The sequence below is a fragment of the Acanthochromis polyacanthus genome, chromosome 16 (genome assembly GCF_021347895.1).
Source record: "Acanthochromis polyacanthus isolate Apoly-LR-REF ecotype Palm Island chromosome 16, KAUST_Apoly_ChrSc, whole genome shotgun sequence".
NCBI lineage: Eukaryota > Metazoa > Chordata > Actinopteri > Pomacentridae > Acanthochromis > Acanthochromis polyacanthus.
In genome coordinates, this window is record NC_067128.1 from 17,565,630 (window position 1) to 17,588,995 (window position 23,366).

The following is a 23,366-nucleotide window of genomic DNA, read 5'->3' on the forward strand; positions in this document are numbered from 1 at the left end:
TCAGCCTGCTGCAGTGTCGTGACAACTCCGCACTCTTCACCTCCATGACATAGATTCAGGGAAGTAGACGGTTTACTGTGAGCTCTCTGCAGCTTTCCAAGAGATCTGATTTTTACCTGAATGATCTGAACATTTATTTTTGAGTCTGATTGAAAGTAAACACAAGAATTGGACTGTCATGGACCGTATTACTTTTTACTGACTGTACTGAGAGCTGAAAGTCTGGTTCAGCAGGTGTTGGTCTTTTGTTTGTGGATGCTGTGGAGACGAAACAGCATCTGAAGAATCGCTTCCGTGGATATTTACAGGTGTGATTTCATTCTCCGCAGCAACAGGTTTCTTCTTAAGTTGGCAGCAGAGCAGTAAGAACAGGAAAACCAACAGCTTCTGGAGGCTAGACTGAGGCCTGTCCACATGGCTGTAGATTTTATTTTTGCTGTTTGGTGCAAACAAAGTTTTGAGAGACTGAAAAGCAGCCTTCTGGTGAATTCCTTCCAGGGTGGAGATGTTCAGAGCGTACAGTGCTGAGTGAAGAAAGGGAGAAACGGGACATTTCAGAAACAGTCACCGTGATGTTTACTTCCTGGCTGGTTCCAATCAGTCACCACCATCCATGCAGCGCTCCAACAAAGCAGCCAACCTGCCTCGACCACAGTATTCATGATTGATAATGCGATGTGTTTTCAGGTGTGTTAGTACAGATGGAGATTATATCTGAAAAGATTCTAAAACACTTGTCTGGTGATGAAGAAAATACCAGACCTTTTGCTACAGAAACTTACAGTCACGTGTCACTCCATTTCCCTCTGTTATCCACAATTCTTTTATCTTTTATTATGGGCTACTGTCTGCCAGATTTCCTTCTTACCTTTTGTTGTCACACCTTTGCTAGTTGCAACTGTTTACCAGACTCCTTGATTCAATTACCCTTTCATTTATCCTCTGACATTCCTATAAAATGTGTACCCTGAAAATGCTCTTGGTCAATTTACCTTCGTAGACCCATGCTATGTGTCGGTAAATCCACCGTATTATTGGAAATGCCAATAAAACACACCACAACAGCAAAGTTCAAGAACCAAGAGTGAAAATTCTTCAACACTGGATTGTTTTTGTCATGTTTGTAGGTTTTGTGTTCTGGTATGATTTGCTTGGCGTAACCTCCATGTGCTCTCCTTCAGTGTCTTCTGTGAGTCTCTGGTTATGTCCGCCCATCCATCCATCCATCCATCCATCCATCCATCCATCCATCCATCCATCGCTTAATCCTCATTAGGGTTCCCTGGTATCTATTACCTTTTCAGATACTTCCTGTATTATTCTGAAATTGCCTTTAATTGTGTGTCGCTTGGGTTTTTACTTCCTTCTTTTGAGCATTTCCCTCCTTTTAACCTTTTGATGCACAACGTGAGTCAAGAGATACCCATTTTCCATCAGATTTGGGTCACTTTTGACCCATTTTGTGCATCAGATTGTTACGGTTGTCCTCATTAGTTTTACCTGAGTCTCATGAGTCACCGGTTCTAAGTGTATAAACTTCTCTTTGCCAGCTCATACTGTTCACCTGGCTTAGTCTTCTCTGTGCTCCTCTTGTTTGTGTTTTTTTAATTTCTGTGGATTTTTCGATTTTGTGTCTTTGGATTGCCTTCTTCATTTATGGTTTTATTTTTCCTTGATCGCCAGCCTCCTTCTGTTTGTTCACTCTCCTACATTGTTTTAGTTTTTGATTGAAGTCGTCTTTTGTTCCCACAACCTGCCTGCTCTTTCCGTATCTGTATCTGTGTTCTCACCTGAACACATCCTGACAGCTTTTGCTTCAAAACGCGGTTTTAAAAAGCATCAGTGTGGGTACAGCTCAGTCACTGCGCTCTGTGGAAACTGGATCAGTTGTATCTGAATACATCAAGCTTTGTTCACTGAGGCCCTGAAAAGCAGCTTTATGACAGATGCACAATTTACTAAATCCAATCAGCAGAAGTCATAAGACGGCTGTCAAGAAGTGTCTCCGAGGATTAGGAGCGTCTATAAACAGCTTGTCAGGAGAAAAGACAAAAACAAAAAGTGAGACAGAGGAGCATTTCACAGTGGATGATAAAAAAGAGTCCTATTTAGTGATGAATCCCAGTCATAGATTAGAGTCAGTAGCATTGATGTGAAGAGAGAAAACAATACCACAGTGGGGAGTTTAGCTCCTCTGAAGCAAATCGACTCCACCCTGACCAAGAAGACGTCCATTCTTCAGAGGAAAACTCCACCTTCTGGTTTGCATCCTGCTGCTCAGCTCCTCTGAAGACTGTCAGAGTCAAACATTCCTGACAGAAATCATGCAGAGACAACATGACTTATTAGGTTTGCGCAGAATTGTGCCCACGCAACCCAAGTGCTGCTGTCGTTAGCACAAAGTTTTGATAAACTTTTAGGCATTTTTGTAGATTCAGCTTTTCAAATTGTAAAGTTGATGTTCTTAATTGGAATATATATAAAATATCCACCCATCCATTATCTATACAACATTCAATCCTCATTAAGATCACGGGGGGCTAGAGTCTATCCCAGCTGACTTAGGGTGAGTGTTGAGGACATCCTGGACAGGTCCCCAGTCTATCACAGAGCTACATATAGAGACAAATAATCACAGTCACATTCACACCTATGGACAGTTTAGAATCACCACTTTACCTCAGCACCCTAATGTGAATTAAGCAGTGTATAGATAATGGATGGATGTTTTTGGACTGTGGGATGAAGCCGGAGTACCCAGAAAAAAAATCCACACATGCATAAGAAGAACCTGGATGACCTGTAATTTCCTACTACTAAATTCAGACAAGACTGAAGTCATTGTATTTGGCCCCAAACATCTTAGAAACTCTCTTTCAAAGCATATAGTTACTCTGGATGGTGTTACATTGGCCTCCAGTACTACTGTGAGGAACCTTGGAGTTATCTTTGACCAGGACATGTCCTTTAACTCACACATAAAACAATCTGTAGGACTTCCTTTTTTCACCTGAGAAATATTGTGAAAATCAGGAACATCCTGTCGCAGAGTGATGCAGAAAAACTAGCCCAGACATTTGTTACTTCCAGGCTTGACTATTGTAATTCCTGACTATCAGGTTGTCCCAATAACTCTCAAAAACAGCTACGGTTGATCCAAAAGGCTGCAGCCAGAGTACTGACGGGAGTTAGCAAGGAAGATTTTTACTCATATTTTGAAAATATTTACAAGAATTTTCTTGCCACATTTGTTTTTCCTTTTTTTAAATAAAATTTTGAAGGGAAACTTTTAAGGAATGATTGGAATTTTCTTCTTGAAGGTTTTGCAAATTTTCAAAAATTTGAGGAATTTTTTTTGCTGAAGTTTTTTTTCAGACAAGGACACAATACTTTTTGGTGCCTGTAAATGAGGACAACAGGAGGGTTAAAGACCTGAGCTAGATAAACAAAACTGAATTGAACTGAACATGCAAACTCCACGTAGGAAGATCCCAGGCCCAGGTCGGGACACGAACCGGGGGTCTTCTAGCTGCAAGGTAACAATGCTGACCACCGAGACACTGTGCAGCCTTAATATAAAAAAAAATTCTTAAATTTGAAATGAATGCAAAATCAATGCATCTCCACTCAGACATTTGGTTATCATCTTCCATCTCTTAAATTGCTGCATCGGTACACATAAACCACCAATTCATTCAAATAAACGACAAGCAAACACGACTAAATGTCACAATAATTATTTATTAAGCATACACATTATAATATAAATATAAAATATGCTATTTTTGTTTTTAAAATTGGTGAGACATCATTATATCTGTGTTGAGACAGACAACCATACAAACAGGTTTTAATATTCTACCAAAATCTGCTGAAACTTCTATGCAGCTGTAACAAACTTGCCATGATGGTGCCGTCCTAAAATCAGAGCCTGTATTCATGGAGCATGTCAGAGAAGTGTAACTGATCTAGGATCAGGTTCATGTAAATGTCACCATAAATGAGGAGGCAAACTGGTCTTAGATCAGCCCTCCTAGTCTAAGATGCTGTATGCAGTGGGCCCACGTACAGAGAGAGCACAATAACCTACCATATAGTTCTTTATATATATATATATTTCTTACTGGAGTCCAACAATGGCAATTAGCAGCATGATAATGCACCACTCATTTATTTTTCTAGTTCCAAGAAACTGCAAAATAAGTTAGGAAGTAAAGAAATGAAATAAACATCAAACATACTGATGATCATTGTCACTGTACTAAGAGAGAAACTCATCCACAGTGAAACAATCAGAGAGAATCAAACAATCAAATCAGATCAGAGTGATGACATTTGACGTCAGGGTCGGGTTCAATTCACTTTCACCTCAGTCAACGACGACAGCGAGTGGAGAACCGTTACATTTTTACGAAAGTGAAGAGTAATGACATCAAGTTCTGTGCAGTCATTGACACATCAATGAGAGTTCATTCTTAAACCATGGAGTACAGTTTCAGTTGACTGAATCTAAAGTGAATTGATCCCCAGACCTATCAATGACAATAAATAACAAAGAGTTTTAACAATTTTTCGCTTTTTTTCAGTGTTTTTTTTCTCCGTTTTTTTTTCTTTAAGTTTGGTTGACATGCTGAATCCTTGTGTTTGCAGGTTTGTGGTCGATCAAAAGGAAAAGTATTGGGCGAACCACTCCTGGCGCTGGGCGTCCGGGGAGTCGATGGTGGAGTCTTTAGTTTCAGGAGGGCTTCAGGGTCAAAACCACCATGACAGGAATACAGTTAAACACAGAGAAAGACAAGTCAGGCGAGAAGCCAGGGGGTGGAGTCAGAATATTTAGTCTAAAAACTGGCTGACAAACAGAAGCAGTGATAGAAAACACAGCATTCAGGTACTGCCACTTCACTTGAATGCTTCTATTTGACTTCACTGTGTCAGATTTTACATACAAAACAAATGATCCACTTCTAAAGCACGACGGTGTCACTTTCTTCAGAAAAGTGAATGTCATGTCATAATATTCGGCTTAATTTCATTAGTTTCAGGTATTTTCTGCAGCTCATTCTTTCCTGTTTCGAGCCACAGACATCTTTGTTGCACAAACCAGTTTAAAATAACAGACTGAGTACGTTATTTTTATCATATTGGCAGATGTTTGCACAATGTCTTTGAGGAAATGAGATACATAAAGTCAAGCAGACTGCAGAATAAATGTCATGTGAAGTAGCTACAGTTTTGCTCCACCAGTGCAATAAAAGACAACACTACAATTAAACAAGCCACATTATTTCTGTGTAGGGACTACTTTGAAGATATTAAGCAACATTATTAAATATTTAAGTGAGCTTTTGAATGCAGGACTTTTACTTCTTATGGAGTCTTTAGTGGTGCGGCTACTTTTACTTAAGTCAAGTTTCAGAGCATTTTTTCCACCACTAGCATCTTCTAGTGTTCCCTTCTGTGTGTGTTGTCAGAAGAGCATCAAACCTACTGGAAAATGAATGAAGAAAACAGTAAACAGAGGAGCATTTTGTTGGAAGATACATTCAGCATGGTGAAAAATCTTTCTACAGTTGATGAGCAGAGACTCAAAACTGGACTAGAACGTGTTAAAATGATTCAAATCATCCACAATGATTCAAAAACGGTCATTTTTATCTAATTTTGAGTCATTTTGAGCTGGTTTAAAGTACTTTGGGACAGTTTTTGACTTATTTTGGACAATTCCGGAGTCAGTTTAGATGATTTGTGGTACTTCAGACAAGTTATTTTAGACAAGTTTTAAATCATTTTGCAGAATTTTACACCGACAATGACAATAAAACACACTGGATCAATAAAATAAATGCAGCATGGCTCATAAAAAGTGTCCCCCCCCCATCTTGGTTGCGGTCCATTGTTCTCTATCAATACTGGCTACAGTCCCACACTGGACCACGTCTCTTTCTGAGCTAAAAGTGTTATTTTACCATTGTGAATCAAAAACAATGTATGCTTCTACAGGTCGGTCCCAGTTCTGTCCACAGGGGGGCAGCAGAGCCTTGTGTCCTGACTCCACCTCATACTGGTTTCATACATATAAACTCAAACGAACTGTCAGAATACAGTGTTTTGCACTTTGGTAAGCCACTGTCAGTTTAACTTCACAAAGAGAAAGCTGACTGTCTCCCAAAAGACTTAAAGCAAAGGTTTATTTAAGCGCGACATGTCCTCTAACGTCAACACGTCCCATGAAAAGACCCAAACCAATGAACTGATCTTCTGATGAGAATTCTCTCTGTAGTGCCTCCATGATCTCCTATTAAAAATAAATCACTGTTGTACTGGATGACATGCACCTTCATTACAGCCAACACACACACACACACACACACACACACACACACACACACACACACACACACACACACACACACACACACACACACACACACACACACACACACACACACACACACACACACACACACTGCACTAATTTCAAATCCATCATCCTGCTGCTGTGAACGCTCAGCAGAGCAGCACTGATGCGGCGTGTGTGCAGCGCTGTCTGGACATGAAGCAGGACTTCATCGGGGGTCGCCTGGGTGACGGTGGGAGATGCTGACAGACCTGAAACACCCGCTGACCCCAAGAAACATCACGGATGATGCGTGCAGGTGCATCAATAAGGTGGGCTGTTTGTTAAAAGCCTCTGATGGATGCAGATTTTTCCTGTTTGAAGAGCAGTTGCTACAAAACTAGCGGTCATAGCGAGTCTTACAAAAGAAATATTTTTCATTTACGTTCGTAAAGGATTGCAGGTTAATAAAGTGTTGTGTGGGTTGTTTTTTTCTTTACAGGTAAATGTCACTCATTACTGGGGATAAAACACATTGTTCCCAAAAGTTTGAGCTAATTACGCTACGTACTTGCATCGATCAAAAACAAACACCTATTGGAGGTGTTCCTAATTGGCTGCTTCTTGAACAAACACTCCCATAACCCCGGGGTAAAGTCAAAATGCTGGAGGGTGTTTTTTTGTTACTTTCTGTCAGTTACTCCCCCAATGAATTCCCCTATCTTTGTTTAGCCTAATGAATCATATTTGTACTCTACATGGTCACAGTTAACACCTAAAGCCTTCTGTTCTACGATAAATTCATTCATTATTCACGTTAATGTACAATTTGCTCAAAGAATTATCATATTAAACAAACACTGCGATGCACTTGCAGCTTTTAATTAAAAATAAAATGATCTGTCTGCTGCCAGACTGACTGATCAACAGTGATCGATTTATCAAATATGGCTTTTAAAGGTCATTTTAGGACGACTGTGAGAACAAGAAGACGAGGAGAGACGAGAGGTGAAATGTGGTGGAATGGAAATGTGAGCGGAGACGGTGGGTGAGAGGAGGACTGCAGGAGCAGAGGAGGAAATGTGATGGAGAGGACACGGAGAGAGATCGACCGAGGATGAGATGATGAATAAAGGTCAGAGGAAGAAGCAAGAAGATACGAGAGGAAGAAAGACGAGAGTCAGAGTCTTTACAGCAGTGAGATGATGTGGCCTCTCTGTACATCCACAGAAACGCTGGACCTTTGGAGGGAGAGCGAGCGGTTTGGAGGAGGTTGAAATCCTGCAGGTTTGTCTTTCAAAGCAAAGTCGAACATTCAAAAGCTTCTGTTACCAAATGTCTGTCAGGGGAATGCAGGTTGGTCCTACTGTTTCTGCAAAATGACACAATCTGTCACATCCTGACACTGTAAGCTGGAAACAATCACCAGATTTTCAGCTTGACATTAGGGTTATGTTAGCATATTTAGGAGATTCCTGCTTTCTTGCTTTGTTTGTTCAGAAAACAAGCTGCGTTGATCCATTCATACTTTAATCCTTTATCAGGGAAACGGAGTAGAAAGTAGATATTTTATACGTGGATCTCCTCTTTTAAATGATGCCTGCTACGACAATGTGTTAAATATCAGCATTTAAAAAGCATGTAAAACTAAAAACAGTATTCCTATTACTAAAACACTAGTTGTTTTACTTTTAGTTCTTACTACTTGAGTAGAAATTTTCAGTGCTCTTTCCACAGCTGGTTGAATGATTCCAACCCCTGTTCATTGCCTTGGATAAATAAGAGGTTCAGTGGTAAGAAATGTGTGGTGTTTGTATATATATATTTTTTAATGAAACAGATAGTTAAACCTGGAGGGAAAACATGAAGTCATGTTTCTTTATTTTCAGTGAGGAGCCACGTGTTAATCTTCATTTTGCTGTTGATTTGTAGCCAAATGTAGCAAAAATAGTCCCTGCTAGCTGCAGACTTTACAATATTCTGATCTTGAGTGTAAATGTGATCACTTTACTACACAAGAATACAATCGAAATGACCATGGAAAGCTCACTTTTTTTTTTAACCTGGCCTTTCACCACCTGAGGCAGCTACTGAATATTTAACATTCTGAACAGCGTTTGCTTTTTATCTGTGCAGATTCTCAGTCTTCCAGTCATGGTCATCCTAAGTGCCACAGCAGAAGGCAGGTAACCTTGACTTACCTTCTGCCGAGGCACTCACGACTGCATGTTTCAGTGTTGGCATGGGGCACTGAAACAAATCTAAAGACTAATTCAGAGTATGTGTGATGGAAATGTTTTCAGTGATGGTCCATGTGCGGTTCAGAATCTGTAACCACCCACACTGTGCTGCACGTGCCAGGAAAACAAATGATGGTTAAAATGATTAATTTTAAGGAGGGGAGAAGCCCTCCGCACCTTTATAATTTATTATTAAAAGAGTAATTGACATAGATGCTGCCAGACTTTGGAGGAGCTTTGATCTGTACATGCTTTCTATTGATGGTGTCCAAAAACACCACTTCTACTGCAGATAGGAAATGTTTGTCACATGGACATGGAAAGTGTAACACTGTCCTAACAATGGCCTCAGTCTCCCTTGTAGTGATCATGTCAGGTTGTACATCCATGTCACTACCATTCAAAAGTTTGGGATCACCCAGTCAATTTCATATTTTCCATGAAAACTCACACTTTTATTCATGTGCTAACATAATTGCACAAGGATTTTCTAATCATAAATTCGCCTTTCAACACCATTAGCTAACACAATGTAGCATTAGAAATGTTCCTCTGTACCCCTATGTAGATATTCCATTAAAAATCAGCCATTTCCTTTTAGAATAGTCATTTACCACATTAACAATATCTAGACTGTATTTCTGATTCATTTAATGTTATCCTCATTGAAAAAAAATGCTTTTCTTTCAAAAATAAGGACATTTCGAACTCCAAACTTTTGAACGGTAGTGTACGTGGATTAAAGTTGTGCTATATTAGCCAAAGTTGCTCTTAATGAGTTAAAGTTGCTCTATATTAGTTAAAGTTGCTCTGTGTAGGTTAAAGTTGAACTATATTGGTTAAGATTGCTGGGGTCACTTAGAAATATTCTGATTTTTGAAGGAAAAGCAGTTTTTTTTCAATGAAGATAACACTGAATGAATCAGAAATACAGTCCAGACATTGTTAATGTGATAAATGATTATTCTAGCTGGAAATTGTGCTAGCTAATGGTGCTGAAAGGCTAATTGATGATTAGAAAACCCTTGTGCAGGTTGTTAGTACATGAATAAAATTGTGAGTTTTCATAGAAGACATGAAATTTTCTGAGTGACTCCAAACTTTGTGTATATGCAGTGTTGAATTACTGGTGATTAGAAAATTACCTACATTTAGCGCCATAACAGGTTGTGTCATTCTTATTTTTTCACACATTTCCATCAGTATTCATCAAAATAATGCTTGCTATTCATGTCTGGATGTGTGTCGGCACATTGATGTTTAGCATCTGCCAATCAGTTGCGAGTTAGGCTGTAAAATCTAACAGCGACTGACTGAAATGAACCCTTCCCACTGCTGACTGCCTCAGTGAGCAGTCAAATGTTCTGTACAGGCTGGAGAAGGTTTGCCAAGGGTTAAAGACTTTGTGACCTGCTGATTGAAAGGGTCAGATTTACAAACTGCTGATCATTCAGCTGCTGGGGAACTCATTAATGTGAGGGCAGAGGGATCAACTCCGAATGTCTAAGAGCTAAGAGGGAGAAGTCAGACGAATTGTCTAACAGAGTCTGAAAACATTTCAAAGCCCATTTAGAACATCTGACCTCATACTGTCATTTCTTCGCTTTGTTGTGCGAGTGTGTGTTGGTGTACTGCTGCTGCTCTGTGTTCCCACCGACAACAGTGTGTGTGTGTGTGTTTGTGGCGTTTTCTAACAGCAAAAGGTGGGTCCCATGACAACAGAGGTTTGTCCCGAGCTTTTGCACAGCAGCCACCATCATTCTGGACATAAACAGCAGCAGAACATGCAGCAGAATGGACAGAAAGTAACACTCACTCACACACACATGCCGTAAACCCAAATAGCGGTGCATTAGAATACAACTCCCAGCATGCAACTGCACACACTCTTCACATGAGGAGCACGTTACACCCTTCACCGCTGCATCAGTTCACACACACAGTTCATCACAGCCGCCAACACGGAATAAGAAAAGCATTTATTGGGCCTCAGAGTGGAGGACTAAAGCTGTTGTTAAAGTACGACACCACCACACACAGAGGGACAATCCATGATAGCAAAAGACAATATCTACCTCAGTAGAAATTCACATGGAAACAGTTTATTTGCTTTGTGCATAAAGCCTTCGTTTTGAGTCGAGGAGTAGAAAGTGCAACATGCTGAAACTTAAATGAAGATGAGGGTGGAGAAACAGAATCACAAAGTGGCACAATGCAACAACAAAAAGCCACAACAGATATCAACAACAAGTTGTATAACTTCCCGAACAGAAACAGAAAAAGCCTGTCTGCATGCACACTGCTAACATGTTCGGACTGACGGACACAAGGTCGTGGTGAGGAAGAAGTAAAAACAGAAAAGAAAGGAAAACATGCCCCTTTTGCATTCCAAGGCCATTCTTTAAAGCTTCAGTCACACATGGGACTCTGATGCTAATGTTCAGGCTCTAATGTTGTTCTCCAGATATTTATCACGTCTATTTACAGAGCTGTGCTGCTGCTGATGTCTCTGACTTGAAGCAGTCGTGCCCTTTAATGTCAGCGATGTACAGCATAAACCTCAGGCCCTGAATGGACACAGAACATCATCTACAAGTCTGTTTGATTGACCGTTCCCCAAGTCCTTTCCTGAACCACCAGGCTGGTTATCAGTAGGGCAAAGTGGCCAACGGAGACCGACTGGAGCCCCAAAGCCCAGACTGACTCTAAGTGCAACTCAGATCGGGGCCCTTTATCCTCTCATCTTGTCGAGGGATTCTGTGTCAAGATCCAGCTTCAAGACTAAAGTTCTGTTGAGCTTGTTTAGTGTGAAGCTGTGTTTAATCTGGTTCTAACAGAAAACCACAAGTGATGCAGTGTTGCTTTATCATAGAAGCGCTGGAAGGCTGCCACCAGCTACACTTTTTTATCAGCGACACGTCTGACAGGTGTTTTCTTTAGCCCTCGTGTCGTCCTACAGGTCAAAATCGATCGGCTTTAAAGTCTGAAAATGTAGAAAAAATAAATATTTTCACAGTGAAACTTCTGATGTCCACATTTTCAACTTTTTTGGAAAATCTTTGAACATTTTTTGGTAAAAAAAAAAATGTTCAAAATGTTTCTTAATTAAGAACATTCACAAAAAAAATCAACCAAAATCCAGCGAAATTCGCTGGATTTTGGTTGACTTTTTTGGTGAATGTTCTTAAAGAAAATATTAGAAGTTTTACTGATATAAATGTAATAATTTCAGATCTTTTTAGGATTTTTTTGGAAGATTTTTGTTCATTGTTGAAAATATTTAAAAGAATTTTCTTGGCACATTTAGGTGATTTTTTTTTAATTAAACTTTTAAGGAAAATTTTTAAGGAATCATTGGAATTTTCTTCCGAAAGATTTTGCAAATTTTCAGAAATTTGGGGAATTTTTTGGCTGAATTTTTTTCAGATGTGAAAATAATATTTTTCGGGCCTGTAAATGAGGACAACAGGAGGGTTAATAATCAATAGATTGCTTAGCAACTAAAAAGTCAGAAAATATTGGAATTGACATTAATTATTCTCCGATTAGAAGCTAAACCCTTCAATTCTACAGTTTACTATCACACAACTGTCCAATCACATGTTAGCATCACTAACCAGTCGGGATGCAGGATATCGTATTGTTGCCAATATCGAATATGTTCATATTTTGTCTGACTGCTGATATCCATGCATGCACATATTTTTCTCACCTGACTGCAGAGAACATCAGGTCTCTCCTGTAGTGGAATCAACATACTATCACGCCTGCTTCTATCGCCCAATGGCTGATGCTGATACAAAACAGCACCCGTTCTGGATGTTATCACACCATTTAATAGGCGCTATCACCACGCATCATTCCCATACATGTGGGCCAGTAGGGACCTTCAGTTTCTAGCAGGCTCAGTAGGCCGTTATCACCTCATTTAATGGTGATGGAGCCACTGGAAAGGGCACTGGAAAGAGGATAAAAGTCCAAATGATTAATCAATGAACATTCTTGCGGGTGTGGATTGGATAGGCATGTTATAAAAAACGCTGGTTTAAATCATTCTAAAGCAGAAATTTGGAATATTAGTTGGCCATATGTAATCATCTGTTGTTATTCTTCAAAATATTTGTGTGTAGTTTTATATTTTTGCCCTAAAGACTGTTTGTCGAGTAAAATAAGCAGCTGAAATGCATTATATATACTAACCTTTAACGGTAATGTTACTAACCTGCCTTTTGTTATTTTTTGTTGTTGTATGGAAGCTGCTGAACACTTGACTTCCTCAGGATCTACCTATCTATCTAATAAATGAACTGATTAATTGGGAAAATAATCGGTAAATTCATCGATAACACTGTTTGTTGCAGCTCTGATCGTGTAAATAGTCGCGAAAAACACACATTTTCACATTGTTTTCAAAGGAGTCCACATATTTCATTCCAACCACCTTGCAGAGCTACAGCTGACAAACTCTACAACAGTTGGCATTTGAGTCAAGAAAATCAAGAGCTAGAAATGAGAGGCAGATTTCGTCTGAAGCACACTGTTTCAGACACTTCTGAGAATAATGATACAAATGTGCCACAGTGATCACTGTCAACGTAATTTGTATCATAAGAGCACAGGGAGCCCCACGTATCACCAGCAGCTAACAGGGCTGGGGATCAGCGAACAGTCAACTCCAACACATCAGAGTGTTTGAAGGCTCTTATTTGACACTCTGCAGCTCATGCCGATAATGATCTCATGCTCCTCATGGTTTATGAAAGGGCCACAGCTGGCAGGAAAGGATGAAGGTGTAAAAAATACCTGTTACTGTCCCACTGAGGAGATTTATTCTCAAAGCCAGAAACAACAGCGCTCTGGTGTTTTGTTTTGCTTTTATCAATCTGAGGCTTAAAATACAGGTTTTACATTCAAAGCTGGACTCAAGCTACGAGTCAGATCAGTAAAAGTGCTTAAACCCCTTTTAAAAAGCAAGACTTTCCAATTAAACAGAGGCCTGTGATTGGCCGGTCGATGTGTGGGTTGTCGAGCTGCTGCCTGTCGAGGCTGAAAAGGTCTCACCTCAGGAATTTCTTGGGTTCGGTGGGAGGGGTCGGCGGGGCAAGAGGTTTGCTGGAGTTGAGCTCCAGGTGGTGGAGGGGGGAGTTGGGGATGGGCTCTAGGCGGCTGGGCGGGGCTGGGGGCGGGGGCGGGGGCTGCGGGGGCTGCGGGGGCTGCCCACTCCCTGTACCCACCACGCCCAGGCCCCTACCTGCTGCCTCCAGAGCCCTGAGATTGGGAGAGCTGCTGAATCTGCTGGCTGCAGTTTTCTCATTCTTTCTCTTTTGCTACACAGAAACAAACAAAAAAAAAGAACAGGAGGGGCACGGGGGTCAAAAAAGGAGCAAAAGGGAGGTTTAAAGCAAAAGATAGGAGGGAATGAAGGGAAGAAAAAGGGCAAATGGAGCACAGGGAGAGCTCTAGAGGTCGTAACAGTCCAGCCGATGACAGACAGGAAAGAGCAGCGTGCTAACTGGATCGTTTAAAATGCTGATCGAAGCAGAGTGAATGGATCGATCTGAAGACCGGCGTCACTCAGTCACAGTCTTAAAGCACCAGTCGCTCTGAGCAGAATGACAGTTCAGATGAGAAGAGATGTGTTAAAAGCAGGAAACATCTCACACTAACAAATGGCTTGGAAAGCAAAGGAAAGCTGGAGATAAAGTCAGGAGGAGGAGGAGGAGGAGGAGTCACTCACACATTTACACACAGACACATGATGAAGGAGAAGGATGAGGGAAGAAACACACAGCACGTGGAACAGCAAGAACAGAAACACTGGAAGTTATAGAACCTGTGATGGTGTCAACAGTTAAATACTGATCATGCAGTGGGAACCATTCAACTCAGACACACTATGAAAAATGAAACATCATGTTAGCCAGGTGCACTGGAAAAATATCTTCTCCACCAGTTCTCTGTTATGATTTATGAGCTCCTGCATCAATACTCTAAAATTAGAACAGTCTGCTTCTATTTTGTGTCCTTTCCACTGCTTTAAAGTGAGCAGAGTTGTGTTGGAATATCATATCCTGGCCCTAAGATCAATCAGGATCGACAACATTTGGATGAAAATCTTATTAGAGTTGCCAGGTAGGATATTAGTCTCAAAAAGTTGAACTTTAATAGCTTGTTTAGTTATAGATATTTAACACTGTCGTTTTAAACAAGTCGCATTGCAAATTTATGTGATGGCAGACTTGCAAAATGAAGCTGTGCCTGTTTTGTTTTCAAGATAAAAAGCTGTATTTTCAGTGAGTCACAGCTGTCTGTAGGACGCAGCAGCTCTTTCATTAAAAGTTAATGAAGCCCAATTGTGATCAAAGTTGCAGATTTTATGCGATTGTGTTCATTAAAACTGAAGGCCATTTCATTTTGTTTTATTTTGCACAGAATTGTAGATACCTTTGGAGCTGTGACACTGTGGTTGAACTGCTGTTAACAAATGAGACCTTGGACAGCCTCCACCTCACAACATTGGTGCTATTATTTAACAGATGGCAAAAAAATGAAATCACCACCGTTGCTATTGTTCATGTTGTTTGCGGCCGTCTTTCACCGTCCTTGATGACCTCCGTTCCACAGAAAAGAACGGATGTGTTCAGATGGATTTTTTTCGGTGTCCTTTCACCATCTGCCATGAACTCTGAAATGTTTTTGCTGTTTTCACTGGAACATTGTAATCCTTCCTTTTACTATAAAACAGCTTCGTTTTGTGTTAGTGCTGTATAAAACACTGCAGCGGGTTTCCTGCTCAGCTAAACCTTGAAACACCCTGGTAGTGGCTGACAGTCGCCTCAAAAATGGTCTCATCCGTTAGCAGCGATTACAGCAGGATTTGAAAATCACTGTGGTTACGGTTTATGGCTGTTACATTACAACAGAACCTATTTTAAAACATCGGTATTGACTGTCCTGGTCGATCAGCACTGATGGATATGGAATGAGTCAGAGTGGATATCATCTTTGCTATGTAGTAAGAGAAAGCGACAGGCTTATCAGAGTGCCCCTGTGTGTGGCGTGTTACAGGATATTAGGGCCTACCTTAATGAGTGGGTTGATGACTCCTACGTTAGGGCTGGCATTGAACACTTTGTTGAAGTTGGTCTCCCTGTTGACAAGTTCCAGCTGGTAGAACTTCTTATCATCCTGCAGGAGAAAACCACGTTAGCTGACAGCCAGTAAGGCTGTGGAAGAATCAAGGGAGTGTGAAAAGCCTGAAAATCACACATTTAATGCGTTCTGTCTACAGACTGCTTAATAGCAGCACACACGCTTCATGAAAACTGCTTAAAAACAGCACTCCTAATAATTCAAGTCTTCCTCCCATGGAGGTACTGGACCGGCGAGTTTCCTTTAAACTCTAGTGTAAACTTTTCACCTCATAATTGCTGCAGACTGTGGAGCTCACACTGAACTTCAAGACTCAGAAACCTCAATGGCAGTAGCACTGCCCAGTGAAAAAATGTAAGCTCATTCATAAAGTCACCTTCATGTGATTAGTGCAGAGGAACCACAGTGTCCCTGACAAACCCAATGAAAATCACAGTACTAATGAGGTGAAGCACAGCGGACCTCAAACTGTGTGAAAGACAGGAAGCAAGGCCAGCCGTGTCAATGAGAACTGGTAATGTTGTTTTTAGATAAAGCTCGAAACGTGTTATAACAAGAAAAACACAGAGTGCAGTACCCTAGCAAGGCTGCTCATTCCTCCATTTGACATTGTCAGAAATGCAGCATTTTGTTTTTTAGAAATGCAGCATTTGCTTATTAGTTATTGATGATAAAAAATTACGGCAACATAGAATTCAACTATTTAACATAGATGTACCCACAAACAAAATGACCTTGTGGTGAGCACGTGTGTGTTATGCATGTGAACATTATGTACGGATAAAGAATCATGTGACCTAAATATGTAGTGGGCGGTGGGAATTGATGGGACTTGGAAACACCCCCACAATTTAATCAACTGTTCCCTGTATCATTTCCGATGGATAAGTCCCGATAAGTCTGCAGCGGTGGATTTGTAGTAGAATCACAATCGTGATCGTCAGCAGGCAGCTGATGTAGCGTTCATTTGTTGTCATAGTTACAGTGACGCCATGCTGCTATCTTGCAATGATACAGAAATCTTAAACAAATCCATGAATCCAGACTAAAAGCTACATTGCTGCCAGAATCTAATCACCTGGACATTGTGTCATTTCTGACCTTCCCTGAAAATTTCATTCAAATCCGTTTGTTGCTAACAGACAGACAAACCAACGCCGATCGTCACATAATTCGCCACTTTCCTTGGTGGAGTAATTCTGAGTTTTCCTTGTAATGCTGTCCTTTCCCATTTTACTAATCAACAATACTAATCAACAGTATGCAAAAGATGAATGCAGCCAATCTGAAGTGAAGCCAGTCCAGAGTTTCAAAGTGTGATACCACTAATGACCACTAGGGGTTGGCTCCAAAACATCTCTGGTTCTAATAGACATCCATTCAAAACATGTTCAATTCTCTCATGAAATACTAAGTCCATACATTTATCCAAGAAGTCAAAATACTATCATTTGCTACATTCCCTCATTCTATTCAATTAAGTGGAAATTCAGCCCATTTTTCCTGTAGAATCTGTAAATCTTTATGAGACCAATTATTTTAGTCCCTCTGATTAAATAACCACAATGCCAAAACAGATGATGTCTTGACAATGCTTCCAATAAAATCTGAATTAATTTGAAATAACTTGGTCAATTTCCTAGTGATTCACAGAAAACTGGTTTGTCTCTAAATGTTAACGTGGTCTCAGCCACTATTTTCATGGTGCTGGTGCCTCAGAACTACTACTAAATTGGAAAAAAAACAGTACTGTATCTGCTGCTGCATCTTAAATCTACAAACATACTTTTCACATTTCACACAGTGTAAAGGTTCTCTGGACTCAGTCATTACCTCATCAGCAGTTACCTACCACCAGCTTCTTGACAAGAGATTCTCTCTCAGAGACCATGTCCTTCAGCTCAGCGATGATCTGCAGATCCTCAGGACGACTCTCTCTGTTCCTAAACTTCTCCTCTGTTCCTTCCAGCCTTTAGAATGAAGGGACAAAAATACAAAACATAAATATTCTGTACACAAGATCGCCTGAACATCATTCAAGCTTACACATCTTACAAATATAAAATTATCACACGCTAAAAATTCATTCTATACAACGGAGATGCTCAGTTTGAACTGTGATCCAATAAGATCGTGTGTAGATTGACATCAAAAAACGCATCAAACAGGGCAGGAATAAGAGCCAGGTCCTCTTATTTGATCTTGTACTTGAGACTGTGTTTGTATTGGATGGAAGTATTTATGAGGTAAGAAAATTAAATGTGTGTACTACAAGGATTAAAAAGATGAGTGATTCATACGCTTTCCTTTTTCATTAGCCCAATAAAACAGTAATTGCACCCAGTTCCTTCTCCTTCGTGCCCCGTTCTCTCATCCTCACAAAAACCATTAAGGGGCAGTATGTTGAAATCAGAAACAGAACTCTTCTTCCGGAAGTTGTTTTGATTCTGTGAGCTACGAGAACTTTCAAAAACCGTTAAAATGGATGAAAATCACCACTTGTGTGAAACGTCTGATTCATTAAACATCCGGTGACATTTCCCTTAATCCAACACATGCTAAAGATGCTGTGGAAAAAAGGCCATTACCCGAGTGAAACATTTTTCAAGTTAAAAACAACTAATTTGGACGCTGCTGGCTGGAAAATGGGTTCTTTTTTAAATTTAGAACAAGATGAAAGCCTTTGGAAAGCACATATTTCACAGCAGTATAATTCAGAGAAATAAAGTACTTTGAAAAGTTTTTCTTTGCTTCTGAAAAATCTTTTCAATGTTCCCAATGCAATAGATGTAATGAGTCATCAGTTGCTCTCTTTGTAATAATTCATCAGTTCAACCTTTTAATTTGATAGGGAAAGTTAGTGTGTACTGAGTGCTTCATGGCTGACATTTCCAAGTAACTTTGAAGCAATTTTAGCTTTTTATTTCTGTGTTAATTCGTGGCGGTTCTGCAAGTTTGAATTAAGTAAGAACAAACTGAATTTTCTTTGGAAGCAGTCAAAGCTACGTTACAGCTACGTTGTCACTTTCTGCTTGTGGATACAAGACCTTCAGTGAATGTCAGTAGCTCGTTTAGACCAAACAAGGGCTGTATTCAAAATTGCATAATTTGTCTTTTCCTTTTAGTAAATACTATGGCTGCTCTGACACAGTATGTAGTGTTTCATATTGCAAGTAGACATTTGGGACAAACAACTATGTCATAGTACACCTTAAGCCTTGACCATCTTGCTCATACACTACTGTTCAAAAGTTTGGGGTCACCCAGACAATTTCATGTTTTCCATGAAAACTCACACTTTTATTCATGTGCTAACATAATTGCACAAGGGTTTAATAATTAACAACTAGCCTTTCAACACCGTTAGCTAAAACAATGTAGCATTAGAAAACAGGAGTGATGGTTGCTGGAAATGTTCCTCTGTACCCCTATGAAGATAGTCCATTAAACATCAGCGGTTTTCAGCTACACTGCAAAAACTAACCAAGTCTATTTGTCTTATGTTTAGTCAAAATGTCTCATCCCACTTGATTTGAGATAAATTCACTTAATAAGTGACATTTCAGCAAGATGGAGGGACTTGTTTTAAGACAATGCATCTTAAATATCTTGTTAAGTTAAACAATCTCGAAATAATCTTGTTTTGAGTTGTATTTCACAAGAAAACTCAAAATAAGTTTAATACATCTCAAATTATGAGGTTACATGAAAGCAAAAATCTATTTTTGAGTGTTTTTTTTAAGCCTGTCAGGCTTATTTTAAGACACCTAAGCTTGACAATCCTGGTAAAATATAGCTTAAAATAAGTTTTCCCAGCTAATTTTAAGATCTCAGTATTCTAAATATCATATCTTATTTCAAGAAATCTTACAAAGCCATTTTTCACTTGTTCTATTGGCAGATTATTTCACTTCTTTCAAGGTAAAAGTTCCTTGAAATAAGCTTTTTTTCTTGTTTGGAGAGAGGCATTTTTTCCAGTGTAGAACAGTCATTTACCATATTTTAACAATGTCTAGACTGTATTTCTGATTAATTTAATTTATCTTCATTGAAAAAATGTTTTTCTTTCAAAAATAATACATTTCTAAAAGACCCTAAACTTTTGAACGGTGGTGTACATTCATTGTTGTCTGTAGTGCGATATCTGTTTACGTGCATTTGAAGCTTGTTTCTTCTCATGAAAGACACCAAGATGTTTGCGATGTATCAGTGCAGAGGATTGTAGGACAGCATGGCTTGCAAAATTTGCCTGGTTGTACTAGGACATCTTTGACATCTTTGTTGCATACTGTATGGAATTGTTTTTCTGGCGTACTCTGAAGTATTGCAGTATCGAACTGGAATGCACCTAAGCTGTGAGCCCATTTCTGTTCTCTCACTAAGTTACGGACAGCAAGCTTAATGGCCTTTCACTCTAACACCTCTACAGCACAAACCACTGAGAGCTATCTTTGTGACATTTATGTCACAGCATGAAGGGCCGAGTAGCAGGGCAGCTCACCTCCCTGATAAACAGCGGTGTCTCCAAGGAATGTCCACCGCTGTATTGGAGCAGCTACTGGAGCTCAGCTCAGTGATGCTGATACATACTGATCTGCAGTTTCATCAGATAAAATGTCTGCTGCCCAGCTGGTTCTGCTGAGCTCGTCTGATAGTTGATTCACCGTGTTGCTCCAGTTTGTCACGTATATTCTGCTGCTCAAACATCCAGATCTCTTCATGCTTCAGCAGTGTTTGTGTTTCAAGATTACTGATTGGTATACAACAAAGAAAGGGAATTTTTCGCCGAAACAACAACAAAATGGCATTACTATTACTTAAAGTAATTTTTGTATTTGCTACCTTAAGACTACAGAGCAAGTTACAAACACAATGAAAATACCAAAAACCTTGAAGCCGACATGGAACATTTCATCAACATTAATAAAAGCATTTTGTTTTTCAGGGAAAACACACATAAATTAAATCAGTATGAGATACCAAATCAAGCTTGACCATAAACATGAAATGAAATTAGCCACAACCACAAGCCTTAATCCTCAATTAGCAGAAGGCGAAACTGAGAGCAACATTTAACATGGCCACTAATCACCAGCTGTCATGGTGAATCCACCTATACAACAAAATGAGGGGAGAGAAACGACAAGCTCAGAATGCAGTCTTTACTGGAGGTAAACACCAGTTCCATTAGAATGCTATGCTGATTCGGACACAGATTTTATTGTGTTAATTGTCAGACTGTCTTTTTTCAAGTTGCTTTGCAGTGTAGGCAGTTGCTGCCAATGCTAAAATAAAACCTTTTCCTTCAAGATTTTCGGCACTCAGCCAGGGTTTCGCACACTCTGAAGGAACACGCACGCACTCCTGCTTTGGTAGAACAGCCAATAGGAACAGCTTCCTCTCTCCAAAAGACCTGTGATTGGCCACAGTCTCCTGCCACGGATTGGATTTTCTAAAGTCTGAAAACAGGTGCAGATGTCTAGTTTTCTGTGAGACCACATCAATTACAAAATGATCAAAGATGATCATACAATTTTTGCCCATTGCCGCCAAAAAAAAGGACTGCCTATCTCATCTTTAAATGTCCACTAAAGCATCTGCTACACTGGAAGAATGAGAAATAGTGGCAGAAGAAAACAACACATCTGAGTGGAGTTATAAGGAAACAGTATCCTTCGTCAAAGTACACCATGAAGCAAAGATAAATTATGTCATTGTTTATCTATACATTTTTGCATTTTCTTGTCACTCAAATAAAATTTGTGCCACATTTGGATGCTGTTGATTTTTTAGCACTTTGCTAAGTTGGCACGGACATTAGCAATTGGTATTCTAACTCACGTCTCTCTAAAAATGTATTATTTATAGTAAAGAGCAGCACAACAAGCTAAAAATCCACATATTCAACAGTCTTACCTTTTAAAGTTGATATTGTGAACACTGAAGGAAACAATTGTCTATTCAAACATCCAGCAGACACAGTGTACAATTTGAGTATATATATTGTGTTTTAGTTACGACAAACAACTGTACATAAGTTTTAATACACTGCTATTAAAAAAGACCAGTGCAGCTTTAAATCTACACATTGAATAAAAGTTGTTTTGCAAAGGAAGGTTTTTCAAGATAACAAAACTGTCTGCAAGCAACATCCTGTTTTAAAATTTACTAGAACTGTCCTCAAAAGTCACTTTGTCTAAAATCTCACATCATTCTGTCCCAGCAGGGGAAACTATCTTAGACTAATACTTCCAGGGAGCTCACTTATTCAGCAACTCTTCAAATGGAGCAAAGACAAATACCATCGTCTCCAGTGGAGTGGAGAAGTGCACCACTGAGGGTGGTGGGGAGTTCGTGATCGAATCCAGATATCCAGAGGTGTTTTTTTTCCCTGTTGTACATATACTGTGTTGTTCCAGCGTGTGTACATACACCCTTGTACTAGCTGGTTGAGCTGTATTTTTCCTCTGAGCAGGAGCACACTGAGGCCAAATGCTCAGTGTCCAGCTATTTTGCGGCTGAGTGCCACAGCATCAGCAACCCTTCACTGAGCAGGAAGCCTCTCTGTCACACCCGGCTGCAGTGTCAGTGACACATGAAAGGCAAGGGAGTCCGGTGTCACCCGTGGCATTTATCATATTCCTGGGTCTGTTTCAGATCACACAGACAGAACATTTCCAGGGCTTGGACAAATGCACCCGTTATTTCTTTGGCTTATATGGAGGCAATCAAGCCGATTTTCTTCAGCATGACCTGCAAGTGGGAAAATCTGCTGCATGGTTCAGCTGATAAGAGATACTGGACAACCTCTACTGCGCCAAAATGTCAGCGGTCAGGCTAAACCAAGGCGTTGATGTGGGGTTTCTCGTAGTTCAAATTTGGTAAGGATGGATAAGATGATGACTTGGAGTCTCATAGTTGGAGGTGCTGGAATGTACTATAACCCAAAATTGCCCATGACTGATGGTCATGAGGAAGTGTTGGGGGTGAATTTCTGTTATCTTCACTGCCTTCTGGTCACGTCTTGAACATTTTTGCTCCCTGCTGTATTTACAACATGTCCACATCACAGCAGAAAAACAAGGATCCACTCCAAAACTCTGCAACTTTAACGATGATGCTACTGCAGACAGTTTCAGAGACGCTCACATTGCTTTTGTAACAAACCTGCTAGATGCATTTGCATGCTGGTATTTTGCCAATAGAATAGAGCTTCTTGATCCAGTCTCAGTAAGAAGGTCATTTGTGATAATACAATGAATTTGAATTTGCAGCTTTATCCTGTCATTCTGCTACCCTTGTGCTACCGTTTTAAAAAAAAAACCTTCACTACAGGAAACAACAACAATCTCCCAGCAGCAATCTACACACTGAAAATAGCAAGTTTTACCAAGGATTTGGACCATGCAGCAAGACAGTCCTGCTCGGTTCTTCTGGCGAATTAATCATTTTAATGACAGTGCTCGCTTCCCTGTGCACAAATGTTCCATCAAAACGATTCCCCTGTCACTGTTTTGCAGGCACATCGTTGCTACAAACAATCCACAGTGTGTTTCTCCCATATAGCAGAATGATAATGAGGTGCAGCCAGACCATTCTCCAGCTTTGACACAGCGCTCTGAAGACATGTCTGGCTA

General features: G+C 40.0%; 1 protein-coding gene across 3 annotated transcripts in view; it reads right to left on the minus strand.

Moving 5' to 3' along the window:
- Positions 1–3,721: 3,721 nt before the first annotated feature.
- Positions 3,722–23,366, minus strand: part of fam184ab (family with sequence similarity 184 member Ab) — a 205,756-nt gene continuing 186,111 nt past the window's right edge. The window contains exons 20-23 of one of the 3 annotated variants that reach the window (XM_022196845.2): positions 17,582–17,699; positions 15,661–15,765; positions 13,639–13,904; positions 3,722–4,744 (exon numbers count right to left, since the gene is read on the minus strand). In XM_022196845.2, coding sequence (XP_022052537.2) covers positions 4,663–4,744; positions 13,639–13,904; positions 15,661–15,765; positions 17,582–17,699 — 571 coding nt within the window. In that variant the 3' untranslated portion in view covers positions 3,722–4,662. The other 2 variants (XM_051960777.1, XM_051960776.1) reach the window with 2 other exon arrangements.